Below are 23,405 nucleotides of genomic sequence, written 5' to 3'. Positions count from 1 at the left end.
TGGGGGATTGAATATATGTAGGAGATTATATGAGGGAAAGCTGCAGTCAGTTGCCCTACCACGGAGCCGACGAGCCCCTCTTGCCGCAGGTCCCCCTCCTCCCCTCCGGTCCCCGCCCCGGGCGCAGGGACAACCGATCCGGCTCAGCACCTCCCGCCGAAACCGCAGCCCGACATGCAGAGACTGAGGATCCGCGCAGAGTTAGCTGCTAGTTTATTAGTTATACGCTGAGTACATTTGTGAGTCGGCCTGCAGAAGAGTGGAGACCAGTCTGGACTGTGTTCACATTCCATCGATCGTTCCCCCGCTCCGACGGCTCCTATCCCCAAGCTCCTGTGGGTGATCCCTTTTCGTCTTATCGAGGACAGGTGTGGGGGGGGGGGTGACCAGACATTAGAAGCAGATGTCACTGCCCAAAGGTGAGGCACTACCCCATTTCGATGGAATTCCTTCCTCGTGCAAATCTGTGGAGGCCTCTTCCCCCGATATCGGGACGATCCTGAGGAATTTCCTGCAGAGGACACGGCGGTTCAGGCACAGGCCTGGCTGATTCGTGGGGGGGACGGGGACGGGGACGGGGGTGCGGTCAGAAGCGGGGAGCTGCTGGTGGGATCATTCTTTCCTGGGCTTCCTCTCCCCGTGGGGTCTTGTTGTCGGACCGCAAGAGTATTCCTGGGCCTCGGGTTAGGGTACAGTCACCCCTAGAATAAATGGAGGGTTTGAGGGAAGAGGGGATGTGAAGATGGGACGGATGGCGAGGTCCGGAAGGGCAGGGGAGGGTTGCGGGGTAAGAGTGGTGGAATGGATGAAGAAAATGAGGGGGAGATGATGAGCGGAGTGAGAGGAATGGCTGGGGGGGCTGCAGTCAGTTGCCCTACCACAGCGTCGAGTAAGTGGTCGAGGTCTCGGAGGCGGAAATGCCGGACGAGCCCCTCTTGCCGCGGGTCCCCCGCATCGCCCTCCGGTCCCCGCCCCGGGCGCAGGGACAACCGATCCGGGCCAGCAGCCGCGTCGCCTCCCGCCGGAACCGCACCCCGATCAGAGCATAGATTAAGGGGTTGAGGCAGGAGTGCGCCAGGCCCAGGCCCTGGGTGACGGGGCGGCCGATATCGAGTGCGCTGATTAGGTCGCAAGCGTCTGACAGCGCCCCGAGTCCCTGCAGGGTGTCGAGAAATAGCACGACGTGGTAGGGCGTCCAGCAGCCCAGGAAGACGGTGACCACCGCCACCACCACTCGCAGCGTCCTCTGCCTCTGGGCCAGCTGAACGCCGCACACGGTCTTAAAGATGCTGCCGTAGCAGTACACCATGACGGCCACGGGCAGACAGAAGCCCAGCACCTGGTGAGTCAGGCGCAGAGCCAGCTTCCAGCCATCGGCGTTCTGGGCCGGGAACACGTAGGTGCATACCGTCCCGTTCAGGTATTTGGAATCGAACACGTCGCGGAAGGCCAGGTCCACGGCAGCGAGCAGGGCGCAGAGGGCCCACACTGTCAGGCAGGCGGCGTGCAGGTAAGCCGGACGCCTGCGCTTGTACATGTGCACGGCGTGCACAATGGCCAGGTAGCGGTCGAAGCTGATGCAGACGAGCAGCAGCAGGCCGCTGTACAGGTTGAGGGCGAACACGGCGCCCACCAGCTTGCAGAGGACCGTGCCGAAGTACCAGCCCACCAGCGCCTCGGCCGCCCAGAACGGAAGGGTCAGAGCGAGCAGCAGGTCTGCGACGGCCAGCTGCAGTAGGAAGGTGTCGGTGGCGGTACGCCGGGGGCCCCGGCAGCGGCTGATCACCACCACCACCATCCCGTTGCCTGCCACGCCCAGCAGCAGAACCACCGAGTAGAGGACGGGAGCGAAGATGCGCAGGAAGCGCTGCGCCACCACCGGCAGGCAGGGCTCCGCAGAGGTCAGATCGCTCAGGTCGTCGTACTCCCCCGATTCCCCATCGTAGCCGTAGCCCTGAGGAAGAGAGAGAGAGAGAGTGGTCAGGGCGAGCATCCCGGTGCGCGGTCCATCAGCCTGTTGCTCCCTCCTCACTGTCCTTTCCTCCCACCCTCACAGGGGCACCCTAACTGAAATCTCACTGTCCCCTCCTCCTACCCTCCCAGGGGAAGACCTGTTCGCTTGAATCATGTGAGGCCCTCCAACATTCAGTAGGTTTCAACGAGATCCCCCTCTCATTCTTCTGAATTCCAGAGAATACAGCCCCAAAGCCATCAAACACTCCTCAAACCATGACCCTTTCCTTCCCAGAATCCTTTTCAGGAACCCTCTCCAATGTCAGCAAATATTTTCTTCGATAAGGGGCCCAAAACTGCTGACAATACTACACGTGAGGCATCACCAATGCCTTACAAAGCTTCAACATTACATCATTGCTGTTATATTCTAGTCCTCTCCACTAATTAACCAGCAAGTTAACATTTAGGGAATCCTGCAGAAGGAGTCCCGTTCCATTGCACTTTGGATTTTTGAATTTTCTGCCATTTAGAAAATAGTCTATGCCTTTGTTTTTTCTACCAAAGTGTGACGCCATATACTTTGCGACTTATTTGTCCATTCTCCTGACCTGAATCCTTCCATAGCCCCCCTGCTTCCTCAAAACAACCTGCTCCACCATCTAGTCCAGCTGACTAGTCGATCTTCAGACCCTTCAGCTTCCCGACACCTTCACCCCAGTAAGAACAATTGAACTCACTTCTACCCTCTGCCACCCTGACACCCTGCAGTTTCCAGCATACTGCTAGTGTCTTCCATACTGAAGACAGATGCAAAATATTTAGTCAGTTCATACACAGTTTCCTCGCCCCCATTACTACCTTTCCAGTGTAATTTTCCCAGCAGTCTGATATCCACTCTCTTTTACTCTTTATATATCTGAGCAAAACTTCTGCTGTCTTCTTTGATATTATTGGCAGGTTTACCTTCATGTTTCATCTTTTCCTTTCCTATGAATTTTTTTAGTTGCCCGATGGATTTTAAAAACTTCGCAAACCACTGATTTCCCATTAACTTTTGATGTATTATATGTCCCCCTTTTGCTTTTAGGTTGTTTTTGACTTCCCTTGTCAGCTGCAATTGCACCATCCTCCCTGTAGAAAACTTCCTCTTCTTTGGGGTGTATCTATCCAAAATACTCCCAACCATTGCTATTCTGTCATTCATTCTGCACCTGTGACCGGTACACCGCATTCTGCACCTGTGACAGGAAAACCGCATTCTGCACCTGTGACCGGTACACCGCATTCTGCACCTGTGACCGGAACACCGCATTCTGCACCTGTGACCGGTACACCGCATTCTGCACCTGTGACCGGAACACCGCATTCTGCACCTGTGACCGGAACACCGCATTCTGCACCTGTGACCGGTACATCGCATTCTGCACATCTGACCGGTACACCGCATTCTGCACCTGTGACCGGTACACCGCATTCTGCACCTGTGACCGGAACACCGCATTCTACACCTGTGACCGGTACACCGTATTCTGCACCTGTGACCGGAACACCGCATTCTGCACCTGTGACCGGTACACCGCATTCTGCACCTGTGACCGGAACACCGCATTCTGCACCTGTGACCGGAACACCGCATTCTGCACCTGTGACCGGTACACTGCATTCTGCACATGTGACCGGTACACTGCATTCTGCACCTGTGACAGGAACACTGCATTCTGCACCTGTGACCGGAACACCGCATTCTGCACCTGTGACCGGTACACCGCATTCTGCACCTGTGACCGGTACACCGCATTCTGCACCTGTGACCGGTACACTGCATTCTGCACCTGTGACCGGAACACTGCATTCTGCACCTGTGACCGGAACACTGCATTCTGCACCTGTGACCGGAACACCGCATTCTGCACCTGTGACCGGAACACTGCATTCTGCACCTGTGACCGGAACACCGCATTCTGCACCTGTGACCGGTACACCGCATTCTGCACCTGTGACCGGTACACCGCATTCTGCACCTGTGACCGGTACACTGCATTCTGCACCAGTGACCGGAACACCGCATTCTGCACCTGTGACCGGTACACTGCATTCTGCACCAGTGACCGGAACACCGCATTCTGCACCTGTGACCGGAACACCGCATTCTGCACCTGTGACCGGTACACCGCATTCTGCACCTGTGACCGGTACACTGCATTCTGCACCTGTGACCGGTACACTGCATTCTGCACCTGTGACAGGAACACCGCATTCTGCACCTGTGACCGGTACACCGCATTCTGCACCTGTGACCGGTACACCGCATTCTGCACCTGTGACCGGTACACCGCATTCTGCACCTGTGACCGGTACACTGCATTCTGCACCTGTGACCGGTACACCGCATTCTGCACCTGTGACCGGTACACCGCATTCTGCACCTGTGACCGGTACACCGCATTCTGCACCTGTGACCGGAACACTGCATTCTGCACCTGTGACCGGTACACCGCATTCTGCACCTGTGACAGGAACACCGCATTCTGCACCTGTGACCGGTACACTGTATTCTGCACCTGTGACCGGTACACCGCATTCTGCACCTGTGACAGGAACACCGCATTCTGCACCTGTGACCGGTACACCGCATTCTGCACCTGTGACCGGTACATCGCATTCTGCACCTGTGACCGGTACACCACATTCTGCACCTGTGACCGGTACACTGCATTCTGCACCTGTGACCGGTACACTGCATTCTGCACCTGTGACCGGTACATCGCATTCTGCACCTGTGACAGGAACACCGCATTCTGCACCTGTGACCGGAACACCGTATTCTGCACCTGTGACAGGTACACCGCATTCTGCACCTGTGAGCGGAACACCGCATTCTGCACCTGTGACCGGAACACCGCATTCTGCACCTGTGACCGGTACACCGCATTCTGCACCTGTGACAGGAACACCGCATTCTGCACCTGTGACCGGTACACTGCATTCTGCACCTGTGACCGGTACACTGCATTCTGCACCTGTGACCGGTACACTGCATTCTGCACCTGTGACCGGAACACTGCATTCTGCACCTGTGACCGGTACACCGCATTCTGCACCTGTGACCGGTACACCGTATTCTGCACCTGTGACCGGTACACTGCATTCTGCACCTGTGACCGGTACACCGCATTCTGCACCTGTGACCGGTACACCGTATTCTGCACCTGTGACCGGTACACTGCATTCTGCACCTGTGACCGGTACACTGCATTCTGCACCTGTGACCGGTACACCGCATTCTGCACCTGTGACCGGTACACCGTATTCTGCACCTGTGACCGGTACACTGCATTCTGCACCTGTGACCGGTACACTGCATTCTGCACCTGTGACCGGTACACCGCATTCTGCACCTGTGACAGGAACACCGCATTCTGCACCTGTGACCGGTACACCGCATTCTGCACCTGTGACCGGTACATCGCATTCTGCACCTGTGACAGGTACACCGCATTCTGCACCTGTGAGCGGAACACCGCATTCTGCACCTGTGACCGGAACACCGCATTCTGCACCTGTGACCGGTACACTGCATTCTGCACCTGTGACCGGTACACTGCATTCTGCACCTGTGACCGGAACACCGCATTCTGCACCTGTGACCGGTACACCGCATTCTGCACCTGTGACCGGTACACTGCATTCTGCACCTGTGACCGGTACACCGCATTCTGCACCTGTGACCGGTACACCGCATTCTGCACCTGTGACCGGTACACCGTATTCTGCACCTGTGACCGGTACACCGCATTCTGCACCTGTGACCGGTACACTGCATTCTGCACCTGTGACCGGTACACCGCATTCTGCACCTGTGACCGGTACACCGCATTCTGCACCTGTGACCGGTACACCGCATTCTGCACCTGTGACCGGAACACCGCATTCTGCACCTGTGACCGGTACACCGTATTCTGCACCTGTGACCGGTACACTGCATTCTGCACCTGTGACCGGTACACCGCATTCTGCACCTGTGACCGGTACACCGTATTCTGCACCTGTGACCGGTACACCGTATTCTGCACCTGTGACCGGTACACCGTATTCTGCACCTGTGACCGGTACACTGCATTCTGCACCTGTGACCGGTACACCGCATTCTGCACCTGTGACCGGTACACCGCATTCTGCACCTGTGACCGGTACACCGCATTCTGCACCTGTGACCGGTACACCGCATTCTGCACCTGTGACCGGTACACTGCATTCTGCACCTGTGACCGGTACACCGCATTCTGCACCTGTGACAGGAACACTGCATTCTGCACCTGTGACCGGTACACTGCATTCTGCACCTGTGACCGGTACACTGCATTCTGCACCTGTGACCGGTACACCGCATTCTGCACCTGTGACCGGTACACCGCATTCTGCACCTGTGACCGGAACACCGCATTCTGCACCTGTGACCGGAACACCGCATTCTGCACCTGTGACCGGTACACCGCATTCTGCACCTGTGACCGGTACACCGCATTCTGCACCTGTGACCGGAACACTGCATTCTGCACCTGTGACCGGTACACTGCATTCTGCACCTGTGACCGGAACACTGCATTCTGCACCTGTGACCGGTACACTGCATTCTGCACCTGTGACCGGTACACCGCATTCTGCACCTGTGACCGGTACACTGCATTCTGCACCTGTGACCGGTACACTGCATTCTGCACCTGTGACCGGTACACCGCATTCTGCACCTGTGACCGGAACACCGCATTCTGCACCTGTGACCGGAACACCGCATTCTGCACCTGTGAACGGTACACCGCATTCTGCACCTGTGACAGGAACACCGCATTCTGCACCTGTGACCGGTACACTGCATTCTGCACCTGTGACCGGAACACCGCATTCTGCACCTGTGACCGGTACACTGCATTCTGCACCTGTGACCGGTACACCGCATTCTGCACCTGTGACAGGAACACCGCATTCTGCACCTGTGACAGGAACACCGCATTCTGCACCTGTGACCGGTACACCGCATTCTGCACCTGTGACCGGTACACCGCATTCTGCACCTGTGACCGGTACACCGCATTCTGCACCTGTGACCGGTACACCGCATTCTGCACCTGTGACCGGTACACCGCATTCTGCACCTGTGACAGGAACACTGCATTCTGCACCTGTGACCGGTACACCGCATTCTGCACCTGTGACCGGTACACCTCATTCTGCACCTGTGACCGGTACACTGCATTCTGCACCTGTGACCGGTACACCGCATTCTGCACCTGTGACCGGTACACTGCATTCTGCACCTGTGACCGGTACACCGCATTCTGCACCTGTGACAGGAACACCGCATTCTGCACCTGTGACAGGAACACCGCATTCTGCACCTGTGACCGGTACACCGCATTCTGCACCTGTGACCGGTACACCGCATTCTGCACCTGTGACCGGTACACCGCATTCTGCACCTGTGACCGGTACACCGCATTCTGCACCTGTGACCGGTACACCGCATTCTGCACCTGTGACAGGAACACTGCATTCTGCACCTGTGACCGGTACACCGCATTCTGCACCTGTGACCGGAACACCGCATTCTGCACCTGTGACCGGTACACCGCATTCTGCACCTGTGACCGGTACACCGCATTCTGCACCTGTGACCGGTACACCGCATTCTGCACCTGTGACCGGTACACCGCATTCTGCACCTGTGACCGGTACACCGCATTCTGCACCTGTGACAGGAACACTGCATTCTGCACCTGTGACCGGTACACCGCATTCTGCACCTGTGACCGGAACACCGCATTCTGCACCTGTGACCGGTACACCGCATTCTGCACCTGTGACCGGTACACCGCATTCTGCACCTGTGACAGGAACACTGCATTCTGCACCTGTGACCGGTACACCGCATTCTGCACCTGTGACCGGTACACCGCATTCTGCACATGTGACCGGTACACCGCATTCTGCACCTGTGACCGGTACACCGCATTCTGCACCTGTGACCGGTACACTGCATTCTGCACCTGTGACCGGAACACCACATTCTGCACCTGTGACAGGAACACTGCATTCTGCACCTGTGAGCGGTACACCGCATTCTGCACCTGTGACCGGTACACCGCATTCTGCACCTGTGACAGGTACACCGCATTCTGCACCTGTGACCGGTACACCGCATTCTGCAGCTGTGACCGGAACACCGCATTCTGCACCTGTGACCGGTACACCGCATTCTGCACCTGTGACAGGAACACCGCATTCTGCCCTGTGACCGGAACACCGCATTCTGCACCTGTGACAGGAACACCGCATTCTGCACCTGTGACCGGTACACCGCATTCTGCACCTGTGACCGGTACACCACATTCTGCACCTGTGACCGGTACACCGCATTCTGCACCTGTGACCGGTACACCGCATTCTGCACCTGTGACCGGTACACCGCATTCTGCACCTGTGACAGGAACACCGCATTCTGCCCTGTGACCGGAACACCGCATTCTGCACCTGTGACAGGAACACCGCATTCTGCACCTGTGACCGGTACACCGCATTCTGCACCTGTGACCGGTACACCACATTCTGCACCTGTGACCGGTACACTGCATTCTGCACCTGTGACCGGAACACTGTATTCTGCACCTGTGACCGGTACACCGCATTCTGCACCTGTGACCGGAACACCGCATTCTGCACCTGTGACCGGTACACCGCATTCTGCACCTGTGACAGGAACACCACATTCTGCACCTGTGACCGGAACACTGCATTCTGCACCTGTGACCGGTACACCGTATTCTGCACCTGTGACCGGTACACCGCATTCTGCACCTGTGACCGGAACACTGCATTCTGCACCTGTGACCGGTACACCACATTCTGCACCTGTGACCGGAACACTGCATTCTGCACCTGTGACCGGTACACCGCATTCTGCACCTGTGACCGGAACACCGCATTCTGCACCTGTGACAGGAACACCGTATTCTGCACCTGTGACCGGTACACCGCATTCTGCACCTGTGACCGGAACACCGCATTCTGCACCTGTGACCGGTACACTGCATTCTGCACCTGTGACAGGAACACCACATTCTGCACCTGTGACCGGTACACCGCATTCTGCACCTGTGACCGGAACACCGCATTCTGCACCTGTGACCGGTACACCACATTCTGCACCTGTGACCGGTACACCGCATTCTGCACCTGTGACAGGAACACCGCATTCTGCACCTGTGACAGGAACACCGCATTCTGCACCTGTGACAGGAACACCGCATTCTGCACCTGTGACAGGAACACCGCATTCTGCACCTGTGACCGGAACACCACATTCTGCACCTGTGACCGGTACACTGCATTCTGCACCTGTGTCCGGAACACCGCATTCTGCACCTGTGACAGGAACACCGCATTCTGCACCTGTGACAGGAACACCGCATTCTGCACCTGTGACAGGAACACCGCATTCTGCACCTGTGACCGGAACACCACATTCTGCACCTGTGACCGGTACACTGCATTCTGCACCTGTGTCCGGAACACCGCATTCTGCACCTGTGACAGGAACACCGCATTCTGCACCTGTGACAGGAACACCGCATTCTGCACCTGTGACAGGAACACCGCATTCTGCACCTGTGACCGGAACACCACATTCTGCACCTGTGACCGGTACACTGCATTCTGCACCTGTGACCGGTACACCACATTCTGCACCTGTGACCGGTACACCGCATTCTGCACCTGTGACAGGAACACCGCATTCTGCACCTGTGACAGGAACACTGTATTCTGCACCTGTGACCGGTACACCGCATTCTGCACCTGTGACCGGTACACCGTATTCTGCACCTGTGACCGGTACACCGCATTCTGCACCTGTGACCGGTACACCACATTCTGCACCTGTGACCGGAACACCGCATTCTGCACCTGTGACTGGTACACCGCATTCTGCACCTGTGACCGGTACACCGCATTCTGCACCTGTGACCGGAACACCGCATTCTGCACCTGTGACAGGAACACCGCATTCTGCTCCTGTGACAGGAACACCGCATTCTGCACCTGTGACCGGAACACCGCATTCTGCACCTGTGACAGGAACACCGCATTCTGCACCTGTGACAGGAACACCACATTCTGCACCTGTGACAGGAACACCGCATTCTGCACCTGTGACCGGAACACCGCATTCTGCACCTGTGACAGGAACACCGCATTCTGCACCTGTGACAGGAACACCACATTCTGCACCTGTGACCGGTACACTGCATTCTGCACCTGTGACCGGTACACTGCATTCTGCACCTGTGACCGGAACACCGCATTCTGCACCTGTGACCGGTACACCGCATTCTGCACCTGTGACCGGTACACCGCATTCTGCACCTGTGACCGGTACACCGCATTCTGCACCTGTGACCCGTACACCGCATTCTGCACCTGTGACTGGTACACCGCATTCTGCACCTGTGACCGGTACACCGCATTCTGCACCTGTGACCGGAACACCGCATTCTGCACCTGTGACTGGTACACCGCATTCTGCACCTGTGACCGGTACACCGCATTCTGCACCTGTGACCGGAACACCGCATTCTGCACCTGTGACAGGAACACCACATTCTGCACCTGTGACCGGTACACTGTATTCTGCACCTGTGACCGGTACACCGCATTCCGCACCTGTGACCGGTACACCGCATTCCGCACCTGTGACCGGTACACCGCATTCTGCACCTGTGACAGGTACACTGCATTCTGCACCTGTGACCGGTACACCGCATTCTGCACCTGTGACCGGAACACTGCATTCTGCACCTGTGACAGGAACACTGTATTCTGCACCTGTGACCGGTACACCGCATTCTGCACCTGTGACCGGTACACCGCATTCTGCACCTGTGACCGGTACACCGCATTCTGCACCTGTGACCGGAACACCGCATTCTGCACCTGTGACCGGTACACCGCATTCTGCACCTGTGACAGGAACACTGTATTCTGCACCTGTGACCGGTACACCGCATTCTGCACCTGTGACCGGAACACCGCATTCTGCACCTGTGACCGGTACACCGCATTCTGCACCTGTGACCGGTACACCGCATTCTGCACCTGTGACAGGAACACTGCATTCAGCACCTATGACCGGTACACCGCATTCTGCACCTGTGACCGGTACACCGCATTCTGCACCTGTGACCGGTACACTGCATTCTGCACCTGTGACCGGTACACTGCATTCTGCACCTGTGACCGGTACACCGTATTCTGCACCTGTGACCGGTACACCGCATTCTGCACCTGTGACCGGTACACCGCATTCTGCACCTGTGACAGGAACACCGCATTCTGCACCTGTGACCGGTACACCGCATTCTGCACCTGTGTCCGGTACACCGCATTCTGCACCTGTGACCGGTACACCGCATTCTGCACCTGTGACCGGTACACCGTATTCTGCACCTGTGACCGGTACACTGCATTCTGCACCTGTGACCGGTACACTGCATTCTGCACCTGTGACCGGTACACAGCATTCTGCACCTGTGACCGGTACACCGCATTCTGCACCTGTGACCGGTACACCGTATTCTGCACCTGTGACAGGAACACCGCATTCTGCACCTGTGACCGGTACACCGCATTCTGCACCTGTGACCGGTACACCGTATTCTGCACCTGTGACCGGTACACCGTATTCTGCACCTGTGACCGGTACACCGTATTCTGCACCTGTGACAGGAACACCGCATTCTGCACCTGTGACCGGTACACCGCATTCTGCACCTGTGACCGGTACACCGCATTCTGCACCTGTGACCGGTACACCGCATTCTGCACCTGTGACCGGAACACCGCATTCTGCACCTGTGACCGGTACACTGCATTCTGCACCTGTGACCGGTACACTGCATTCTGCACCTGTGACCGGTACACTGCATTCTGCACCTGTGACCGGTACACCGCATTCTGCACCTGTGACAGGAACACCGCATTCTGCACCTGTGACCGGAACACCGCATTCTGCACCTGTGACCGGTACACCGCATTCTGCACCTGTGACCGGTACACCGTATTCTGCACCTGTGACCGGTACACCGCATTCTGCACCTGTGACAGGAACACCGCATTCTGCACCTGTGACAGGAACACCGCATTCTGCACCTGTGACAGGAACACCGCATTCTGCACCTGTGACCGGTACACCGCATTCTGCACCTGTGACCGGTACACCGCATTCTGCACCTGTGACCGGTACACCGTATTCTGCACCTGTGACCGGTACACCGCATTCTGCACCTGTGACCGGTACACCGCATTCTGCACCTGTGACCGGTACACCGTATTCTGCACCTGTGACCGGTACACCGCATTCTGCACCTGTGACCGGTACACCGCATTCTGCACCTGTGACAGGAACACCGCATTCTGCACCTGTGACAGGAACACCGCATTCTGCACCTGTGACCGGTACACCGCATTCTGCACCTGTGACCGGTACACCGCATTCTGCACCTGTGACCGGTACACTGCATTCTGCACCTGTGACCGGAACACTGCATTCTGCACCTGTGACCGGTACACTGCATTCTGCACCTGTGACCGGTACACTGCATTCTGCACCTGTGACCGGTACACCGCATTCTGCACCTGTGACAGGTACACCGCATTCTGCACCTGTGACCGGTACACCGCATTCTGCACCTGTGACAGGTACACCGCATTCTGCACCTGTGACCGGTACACCGCATTCTGCACCTGTGACCGGTACACCTCATTCTGCACCTGTGACCGGTACACCGCATTCTGCACCTGTGACCGGTACACCGCATTCTGCACCTGTGACCGGTACACCGCATTCTGCACCTGTGACCGGTACACCGCATTCTGCACCTGTGACAGGAACACCGCATTCTGCTCCAGTGACCGGTACACCGCATTCTGCACCTGTGACCGGTACACCGCATTCTGCACCTGTGACCGGTACACTGCATTCTGCACCTGTGACCGGTACACTGCATTCTGCACCTGTGACAGGTACACCGCATTCTGCACCTGTGACCGGTACACCGCATTCTGCACCTGTGACCGGTACACCGCATTCTGCACCTGTGACAGGAACACCGCATTCTGCACCTGTGACCGGTACACTGCATTCTGCACCTGTGACCGGTACACCGCATTCTGCACCTGTGACCGGTACACCGCATTCTGCACCTGTGACCGGTACACCGTATTCTGCACCTGTGACCGGTACACTGCATTCTGCACCTGTGACCGGTACACCGCATTCTGCACCTGTGACCGGTACACCGCATTCTGCACCTGTGACCGGTACACCGCATTCTGCACCTGTGACAGGAACACTGCATTCTGCACCTGTGACCGGTACACCGCATTCTGCACCTGTGACCGGTACACCGCATTCTGCACCTGTGACCGGTACACCGTATTCTGCACCTGTGACCGGTACACAGCATTCTGCACCTGTGACCGGTACACCGCATTCTGCACCTGTGACCGGTACACCGCATTCTGCACCTGTGACCGGTACACCGCATTCTGCACCTGTGACCGGTACACCGCATTCTGCACCTGTGACCGGAACACCGCATTCTGCACCTGTGACCGGAACACCGCATTGTGCACCTGTGACCGGTACACCGCATTCTGCACCTGTGACCGGTACACCGCATTCTGCACCTGTGACCGGAACACCGCATTGTGCACCTGTGACCGGAACACCGCATTCTGCACCTGTGACCGGTACACCGCATTCTGCACCTGTGACCGGAACACCGCATTCTGCACCTGTGACCGGTACACTGCATTCTGCACCAGTGACCGGAACACCGCATTCTGCACCTGTGACCGGTACACTGCATTCTGCACCTGTGACCGGTACACTGCATTCTGCACCTGTGACCGGAACACCGCATTCTGCACCTGTGACCGGTACACTGCATTCTGCACCTGTGACCGGAACACCGCATTCTGCACCTGTGACCGGAACACCGCATTCTGCACCTGTGACAGGAACACCGCATTCTGCACCTGTGACCGGTACACCGCATTCTGCACCTGTGACCGGTACACCGCATTCTGCACCTGTGACCGGTACACTGCATTCTGCACCTGTGACCGGTACACTGCATTCTGCACCTGTGACAGGTACACTGCATTCTGCACCTGTGACCGGTACACCGCATTCTGCACCTGTGACAGGAACACCGCATTCTGCACCTGTGACCGGTACACCGTATTCTGCACCTGTGACCGGTACACCGCATTCTGCACCTGTGACAGGAACACCGCATTCTGCACCTGTGACCGGTACACCGCATTCTGCACCTGTGACCGGTACATCGCATTCTGCACCTGTGACCGGTACATCGCATTCTGCACCTGTGACCGGTACATCGCATTCTGCACCTGTGACAGGAACACCGCATTCTGCACCTGTGACCGGTACACCGCATTCTGCACCTGTGACCGGTACATCGCATTCTGCACCTGTGACCGGAACACCGCATTCTGCACCTGTGACCGGTACACCGCATTCTGCACCTGTGACCGGTACACTGCATTCTGCACCTGTGACCGGAACACTGCATTCTGCACCTGTGACCGGTACACTGCATTCTGCACCTGTGACCGGTACACCGCATTCTGCACCTGTGACCGGTACATCGCATTCTGCACCTGTGACCGGTACACCGCATTCTGCACCTGTGACAGGAACACTGCATTCTGCACCTGTGACAGGAACACCGCATTCTGCACCTGTGACCGGTACACCGTATTCTGCACCTGTGACAGGTACACCGCATTCTGCACCTGTGACCGGTACACCGCATTCTGCACCTGTGACCGGTACACCGCATTCTGCACCTGTGACCGGTACACTGCATTCTGCACCTGTGACCGGTACACCGCATTCTGCACCTGTGACCGGTACACCGCATTCTGCACCTGTGACCGGAACACCGCATTCTGCACCTGTGACCGGTACACCGCATTCTGCACCTGTGACCGGTACACTGCATTCTGCACCTGTGACCGGTACACTGCATTCTGCACCTGTGACCGGAACACCGCATTCTGCACCTGTGACTGGTACACCGTATTCTGCACCTGTGACCGGTACACTGCATTCTGCACCTGTGACCGGTACACCGCATTCTGCACCTGTGACAGGAACACTGTATTCTGCACCTGTGACCGGTACACTGCATTCTGCACCTGTGACCGGTACACTGCATTCTGCACCTGTGACCGGTACACTGCATTCTGCACCTGTGACCGGTACACTGCATTCTGCACCTGTGACCGGTACACCGTATTCTGCACCTGTGACCGGTACACTGCATTCTGCACCTGTGACCGGTACACCGCATTCTGCACCTGTGACAGGAACACTGCATTCTGCACCTGTGACCGGTACACTGCATTCTGCACCTGTGACCGGTACACTGCATTCTGCACCTGTGACCGGTACACAGCATTCTGCACCTGTGACCGGTACACCGCATTCTGCACCTGTGACCGGTACACTGCATTCTGCACCTGTGACCGGAACACCGCATTCTGCACCTGTGACCGGTACACCGCATTCTGCACCTGTGACAGGAACACCGCATTCTGCACCTGTGACCGGTACACCGCATTCTGCACCTGTGACCGGTACACCGCATTCTGCACCTGTGACCGGTACACCGTATTCTGCACCTGTGACAGGAACACCGCATTCTGCACCTGTGACAGGAACACCGCATTCTGCACCTGTGACCGGTGCACCGCATTCTGCACCTGTGACCGGTACACAGCATTCTGCACCTGTGACCGGAACACCGCATTCAGCACCTGTGACCGGTACACCGCATTCTGCACCTGTGACCGGTACACAGCATTCTGCACCTGTGACCGGTACACCGCATTCTGCACCTGTGACAGGAACACTGCATTCTGCACCTGTGACCGGTACACCGCATTCTGCACCTGTGACCGGTACACCGCATTCTGCACCTGTGACCGGAACACTGCATTCTGCACCTGTGACCGGTACACCGCATTCTGCACCTGTGACCGGAACACCGCATTCTGCACCTGTGACCGGTACACCGCATTCTGCACCTGTGACCGGAACACCGCATTGTGCACCTGTGACCGGTACACCGCATTCTGCACCTGTGACCGGTACACCGCATTCTGCACCTGTGACCGGAACACCGCATTCTGCACCTGTGACAGGAACACCGCATTCTGCACCTGTGACCGGTACACTGCATTCTGCACCAGTGACCGGAACACCGCATTCTGCACCTGTGACCGGTACACTGCATTCTGCACCAGTGACCGGAACACCGCATTCTGCACCTGTGACCGGAACACCGCATTCTGCACCTGTGACAGGAACACCGCATTCTGCACCTGTGACCGGTACACCGCATTCTGCACCTGTGACCGGTACACTGCATTCTGCACCTGTGACCGGTACACCGCATTCTGCACCTGTGACCGGTACACTGCATTCTGCACCTGTGACCGGTACACTGCATTCTGCACCTGTGACAGGTACACTGCATTCTGCACCTGTGACCGGTACACCGCATTCTGCACCTGTGACAGGAACACCGCATTCTGCACCTGTGACCGGTACACTGTATTCTGCACCTGTGACCGGTACACCGCATTCTGCACCTGTGACAGGAACACCGCATTCTGCACCTGTGACCGGTACACCGCATTCTGCACCTGTGACCGGTACATCGCATTCTGCACCTGTGACCGGTACACCGCATTCTGCACCTGTGACCGGTACATCGCATTCTGCACCTGTGACCGGTACACTGCATTCTGCACCTGTGACCGGAACACCGCATTCTGCACCTGTGACCGGTACACCGCATTCTGCACCTGTGACCGGTACACTGCATTCTGCACCTGTGACCGGAACACTGCATTCTGCACCTGTGACCGGTACACTGCATTCTGCACCTGTGACAGGAACACCGCATTCTGCACCTGTGACCGGTACACCGTATTCTGCACCTGTGACAGGTACACCGCATTCTGCACCTGTGACCGGTACACCGCATTCTGCACCTGTGACCGGTACACCGCATTCTGCACCTGTGACCGGAACACCGCATTCTGCACCTGTGACCGGAACACCGCATTCTGCACCTGTGACCGGAACACCGCATTCTGCACCTGTGACCGGTACACCGCATTCTGCACCTGTGACCGGTACACTGCATTCTGCACCTGTGACCGGAACACCGCATTCTGCACCTGTGACTGGTACACCGTATTCTGCACCTGTGACCGGTACACTGCATTCTGCACCTGTGACCGGTACACCGCATTCTGCACCTGTGACAGGAACACTGTATTCTGCACCTGTGACCGGTACACTGCATTCTGCACCTGTGACCGGTACACTGCATTCTGCACCTGTGACCGGTACACTGCATTCTGCACCTGTGACCGGTACACAGCATTCTGCACCTGTGACCGGTACACCGCATTCTGCACCTGTGACCGGTACACTGCATTCTACACCTGTGACCGGAACACCGCATTCTGCACCTGTGACCGGTACACCGCATTCTGCACTTGTGACCGGTACACCGCATTCTGCACCTGTGACAGGAACACTGCATTCTGCACCTGTGACCGGTACACTGCATTCTGCACCTGTGACCGGTACACTGCATTCTGCACCTGTGACCGGTACACAGCATTCTGCACCTGTGACCGGTACACCGCATTCTGCACTTGTGACCGGTACACCGCATTCTGCACCTGTGACAGGAACACCGCATTCTGCACCTGTGACCGGTACACCGCATTCTGCACCTGTGACCGGTACACCGCATTCTGCACCTGTGACCGGTACACCGTATTCTGCACCTGTGACAGGAACACCGCATTCTGCACCTGTGACAGGAACACCGCATTCTGCACCTGTGACCGGTGCACCGCATTCTGCACCTGTGACCGGTACACCGCATTCTGCACCTGTGACAGGTACACCGCATTCTGCACCTGTGACCGGTACACCGCATTCTGCACCTGTGACCGGAACACCGCATTCTGCACCTGTGACCGGTACACTGCATTCTGCACCTGTGACCGGTACACCGCATTCTGCACCTGTGACCGGAACACCGCATTCTGCACCTGTGACCGGTACACCGCATTCTGCACCTGTGACCGGAACACCGCATTCTGCACCTGTGACCGGTACACTGCATTCTGCACCTGTGACAGGAACACCGCATTCTGCACCTGTGACCGGAACTCCGCATTCTGCACCTGTGACCGGTACACCGCATTCTGCACCTGTGACCGGTACACTGCATTCTGCACCTGTGACCGGTACACCGCATTCTGCACCTGTGACCGGAACACCGCATTCTGCACCTGTGACAGGAACACCGCATTCTGCACCTGTGACCGGTACTCCGTATTCTGCACCTGTGACCGGTACACCGCATTCTGCACCTGTGACCGGTACACCGCATTCTGCACCTGTGACCGGTACTCCGTATTCTGCACCTGTGACCGGTACACCGCATTCTGCACCTGTGACCGGTACTCCGTATTCTGCACCTGTGACCGGTACACCGCATTCTGCACCTGTGACCGGTACACCGCATTCTGCACCTGTGACAGGAACACCGCATTCTGCACCTGTGACCGGTACACCGCATTCTGCACCTGTGACCGGTACACCGCATTCTGCACCTGTGACCGGTACACCGCATTCTGCACCTCTGACAGGAACACCGCATTCTGCACCTGTGACCGGTACACCGCATTCTGCACCTGTGACCGGAACACCGCATTCTGCACCTGTGACAGGAACACCGCATTCTGCACCTGTGACCGGAACACCGCATTCTGCACCTGTGACCGGAACACCGCATTCTGCACCTGTGACCGGAACACCGCATTCTGCACCTGTGACCGGAACACCGCATTCTGCACCTGTGACAGGAACACCGCATTCTGCACCTGTGACCGGTACACCGCATTCTGCACCTGTGACCGGTACACCGCATTCTGCACCTGTGACCGGTACACCGCATTCTGCACCTGTGACCGGTACACCGCATTCTGCACCTGTGACCGGTACACCGCATTCTGCACCTGTGACCGGTACACCGTATTCTGCACCTGTGACAGGAACACTGCATTCTGCACCTGTGACCGGTACACCGCATTCTGCACCTGTGACCGGTACACTGCATTCTGCACCTGTGACCGGTACACCGCATTCTGCACCTGTGACAGGAACACTGCATTCTGCACCTGTGACCGGTACACCGCATTCTGCACCTGTGACCGGTACACCGCATTCTGCACCTGTGACCGGAACACCGCATTCTGCACCTGTGACAGGAACACTGTATTCTGCACCTGTGACCGGTACACTGCATTCTGCACCTGTGACCGGAACACCGTATTCTGCACCTGTGACCGGAACACTGCATTCTGCACCTGTGACCGGTACACCGCATTCTGCACCTGTGACTGGAACACCGCATTCTGCACCTGTGACCGGTACACCGCATTCTGCACCTGTGACCGGTACACCGCATTCTGCACCTGTGACCGGTACACCGCATTCTGCACCTGTGACCGGTACACCGCATTCTGCACCTGTGACCGGTACACCGCATTCTGCACCTGTGACCGGTACACTGCATTCTGCACCTGTGACCGGTACACTGCATTCTGCACCTGTGACCGGTACACCGCATTCTGCACCTGTGACTGGAACACCGCATTCTGCACCTGTGACCGGTACACCGCATTCTGCAGCTGTGACCGGTACACCGCATTCTGCACATGTGACCGGTACACTGCATTCTGCACCTGTGACCGGTACACCGCATTCTGCACCTGTGACCGGAACACTGCATTCTGCACCTGTGACCGGTACACCGCATTCTGCACCTGTGACCGGTACACTGCATTCTGCACCTGTGACCGGTACACTGTATTCTGCACCTGTGACCGGTACACCGCATTCTGCACCTGTGACCGGTACACCGCATTCTGCACCTGTGACCGGTACACCGCATTCTGCAGCTGTGACCGGTACACCGCATTCTGCACATGTGACCGGTACACTGCATTCTGCACCTGTGACCGGTACACCGCATTCTGCACCTGTGACCGGTACACTGTATTCTGCACCTGTGACCGGTACACCGCATTCTGCACCTGTGACCGGTACACCGCATTCTGCACCTGTGACAGGAACACCGCATTCTGCACCTGTGACAGGAACACCGCATTCTGCACCTGTGACCGGTACACCGCATTCTGCACCTGTGACCGGTTCACCGCATTCTGCACCTGTGACCGGTACACTGCATTCTGCACCTGTGACCGGTACACCGCATTCTGCACCTGTGACCGGTACACCGCATTCTGCACCTGTGACCGGTACACGGCATTCTGCACCTGTGACCGGTACACCGCATTCTGCACCTGTGACCGGAACACCGCATTCTGCACCTGTGACCGGTACACCGCATTCTGCACCTGTGACCGGTACACCGCATTCTGCACCTGTGACCGGAACACCGCATTCTGCACCTGTGACCGGTACACTGCATTCTGCACCTGTGACCGGAACACTGCATTCTGCACCTGTGACCGGTACACTGCATTCTGCACCTGTGACAGGAACACTGCATTCTGCACCTGTGACCGGTACACTGCATTCTGCACCTGTGACAGGAACACCGCATTCTGCACCTGTGACCGGTACACTGCATTCTGCACCTGTGACCGGAACACTGCATTCTGCACCTGTGACCGGTACACTGCATTCTGCACCTGTGACAGGAACACCGCATTCTGCACCTGTGACCGGTACACTGCATTCTGCACCGGTGACCGGTACACCGCATTCTGCACCTGCGACCGGTACACGGCATTCTGCACCTGTGACCGGTACACCGCATTCTGCACCGGTGACCGGTACACCGCATTCTGCACCTGTGACCGGTACACGGCATTCTGCACCTGTGACCGGTACACCGCATTCTGCACCTGTGACCGGTACACCGCATTCTGCACCTGTGACCGGAACACTGCATTCTGCACCTGTGACCGGTACACTGCATTCTGCACCTGTGACCGGTACACTGCATTCTGCACCTGTGACCGGTACACCGCATTCTGCACCTGTGACCGGTACACTGCATTCTGCACCTGTGACCGGAACACCGCATTCTGCACCTGTGACCGGTACACCGCATTCTGCACCTGTGACCGGTACACTGCATTCTGCACCTGTGACCGGAACACCGCATTCTGCACCTGTGACCGGTACACCGCATTCTGCACCTGTGACCGGTACACCGCATTCTGCACCTGTGACCGGTACACCGCATTCTACACCTGTGACCGGTACACTGCATTCTGCACCTGTGACCGGAACACCGCATTCTGCACCTGTGACCGGTACACTGCATTCTGCACCTGTGACCGGTACACTGCATTCTGCACCTGTGACCGGTACACCGCATTCTGCACCTGTGACCGGTACACCGCATTCTGCACCTGTGACCGGAACACCGCATTCTGCACCTGTGACCGGTACATCGCATTCTGCACCTGTGACCGGAACACCGCATTCTGCACCTGTGACCGGTACATCGCATTCTGCACCTGTGACAGGAACACCGCATTCTGCACCTGTGACCGGTACACCGCATTCTGCACCTGTGACCGGTACACCGCATTCTGCACCTGTGACCGGAACACCGCATTCTGCACCTGTGACTGGTACACCGTATTCTGCACCTGTGACCGGAACACTGCATTCTGCACCTGTGACCGGTACACCGCATTCTGCACCTGTGACTGGAACACCGCATTCTGCACCTGTGACCGGTACACCGCATTCTGCACCTGTGACCGGTACACCGCATTCTGCACCTGTGACCGGTACACCGCATTCTGCACCTGTGACCGGTACACCGCATTCTGCACCTGTGACCGGTACACCGCATTCTGCACCTGTGACCGGTACACTGCATTCTGCACCTGTGACCGGTACACTGCATTCTGCACCTGTGACCGGTACACCGCATTCTGCACCTGTGACTGGAACACCGCATTCTGCACCTGTGACCGGTACACCGCATTCTGCAGCTGTGACCGGTACACCGCATTCTGCACATGTGACCGGTACACTGCATTCTGCACCTGTGACCGGTACACCGCATTCTGCACCTGTGACCGGAACACTGCATTCTGCACCTGTGACCGGTACACCGCATTCTGCACCTGTGACCGGTACACTGCATTCTGCACCTGTGACCGGTACACTGTATTCTGCACCTGTGACCGGTACACCGCATTCTGCACCTGTGACCGGTACACCGCATTCTGCACCTGTGACAGGAACACCGCATTCTGCACCTGTGACCGGTTCACCGCATTCTGCACCTGTGACCGGTACACCGCATTCTGCACCTGTGACCGGTACACCGCATTCTGCACCTGTGACCGGTACACTGCATTCTGCACCTGTGACCGGAACACTGCATTCTGCACCTGTGACCGGTACACTGCATTCTGCACCTGTGACAGGTACACCGTATTCTGCACCTGTGACCGGTACACCGCATTCTGCACCTGTGACCGGTACACCGCATTCTGCACCTGTGACCGGTACACCGCATTCTGCACCTGTGACAGGAACACTGCATTCTGCACCTGTGACAGGAACACTGCATTCTGCACCTGTGACCGGTACACTGCATTCTGCACCTGTGACAGGAACACCGCATTCTGCACCTGTGACCGGTACACTGCATTCTGCACCTGTGACAGGAACACCGCATTCTGCACCTGTGACCGGTACACTGCATTCTGCACCTGTGACCGGAACACTGCATTCTGCACCTGTGACCGGTACACCGCATTCTGCACCTGTGACAGGAACACTGCATTCTGCACCTGTGACAGGAACACCGCATTCTGCACCTGTGACCGGTACACTGCATTCTGCACCTGTGACCGGTACACCGCATTCTGCACCTGTGACCGGTACACTGCATTCTGCACCTGTGACAGGAACACCGCATTCTGCACCTGTGACCGGTACACTGCATTCTGCACCTGTGACAGGAACACCGCATTCTGCACCTGTGACCGGTACACTGCATTCTGCACCTGTGACAGGAACACCGCATTCTGCACCTGTGACCGGTACACTGCATTCTGCACCTGTGACCGGAACACTGCATTCTGCACCTGTGACCGGTACACTGCATTCTGCACCTGTGACCGGTACACTGCATTCTGCACCTGTGACAGGAACACCGCATTCTGCACCTGTGACCGGTACACCGCATTCTGCACCTGTGACCGGTACACTG

General features: G+C 57.1%; 1 protein-coding gene across 1 annotated transcript in view; it reads right to left on the bottom strand.

The window, feature by feature from the left end:
- Nucleotides 1-202: 202 nt before the first annotated feature.
- Nucleotides 203-23,405, bottom strand: part of LOC132385411 (C-X-C chemokine receptor type 3-like) — a 112,847-nt gene continuing 89,644 nt past the window's right edge. The window contains exon 2 of the mRNA XM_059957459.1: nucleotides 203-1,954. Within this exon, the coding sequence (XP_059813442.1) occupies nucleotides 875-1,954 (1,080 nt within the window). The 3' untranslated portion in view covers nucleotides 203-874. The remainder of the gene's footprint in view (nucleotides 1,955-23,405) is intronic.

This window comes from Hypanus sabinus (genome assembly GCF_030144855.1).
Source record: "Hypanus sabinus isolate sHypSab1 chromosome 1 unlocalized genomic scaffold, sHypSab1.hap1 SUPER_1_unloc_7, whole genome shotgun sequence".
Taxonomy (NCBI): domain Eukaryota; kingdom Metazoa; phylum Chordata; class Chondrichthyes; order Myliobatiformes; family Dasyatidae; genus Hypanus; species Hypanus sabinus.
Note: the sequence above shows the minus strand (reverse complement) of the source record. Positions and strands in the feature narration are given on the sequence as shown.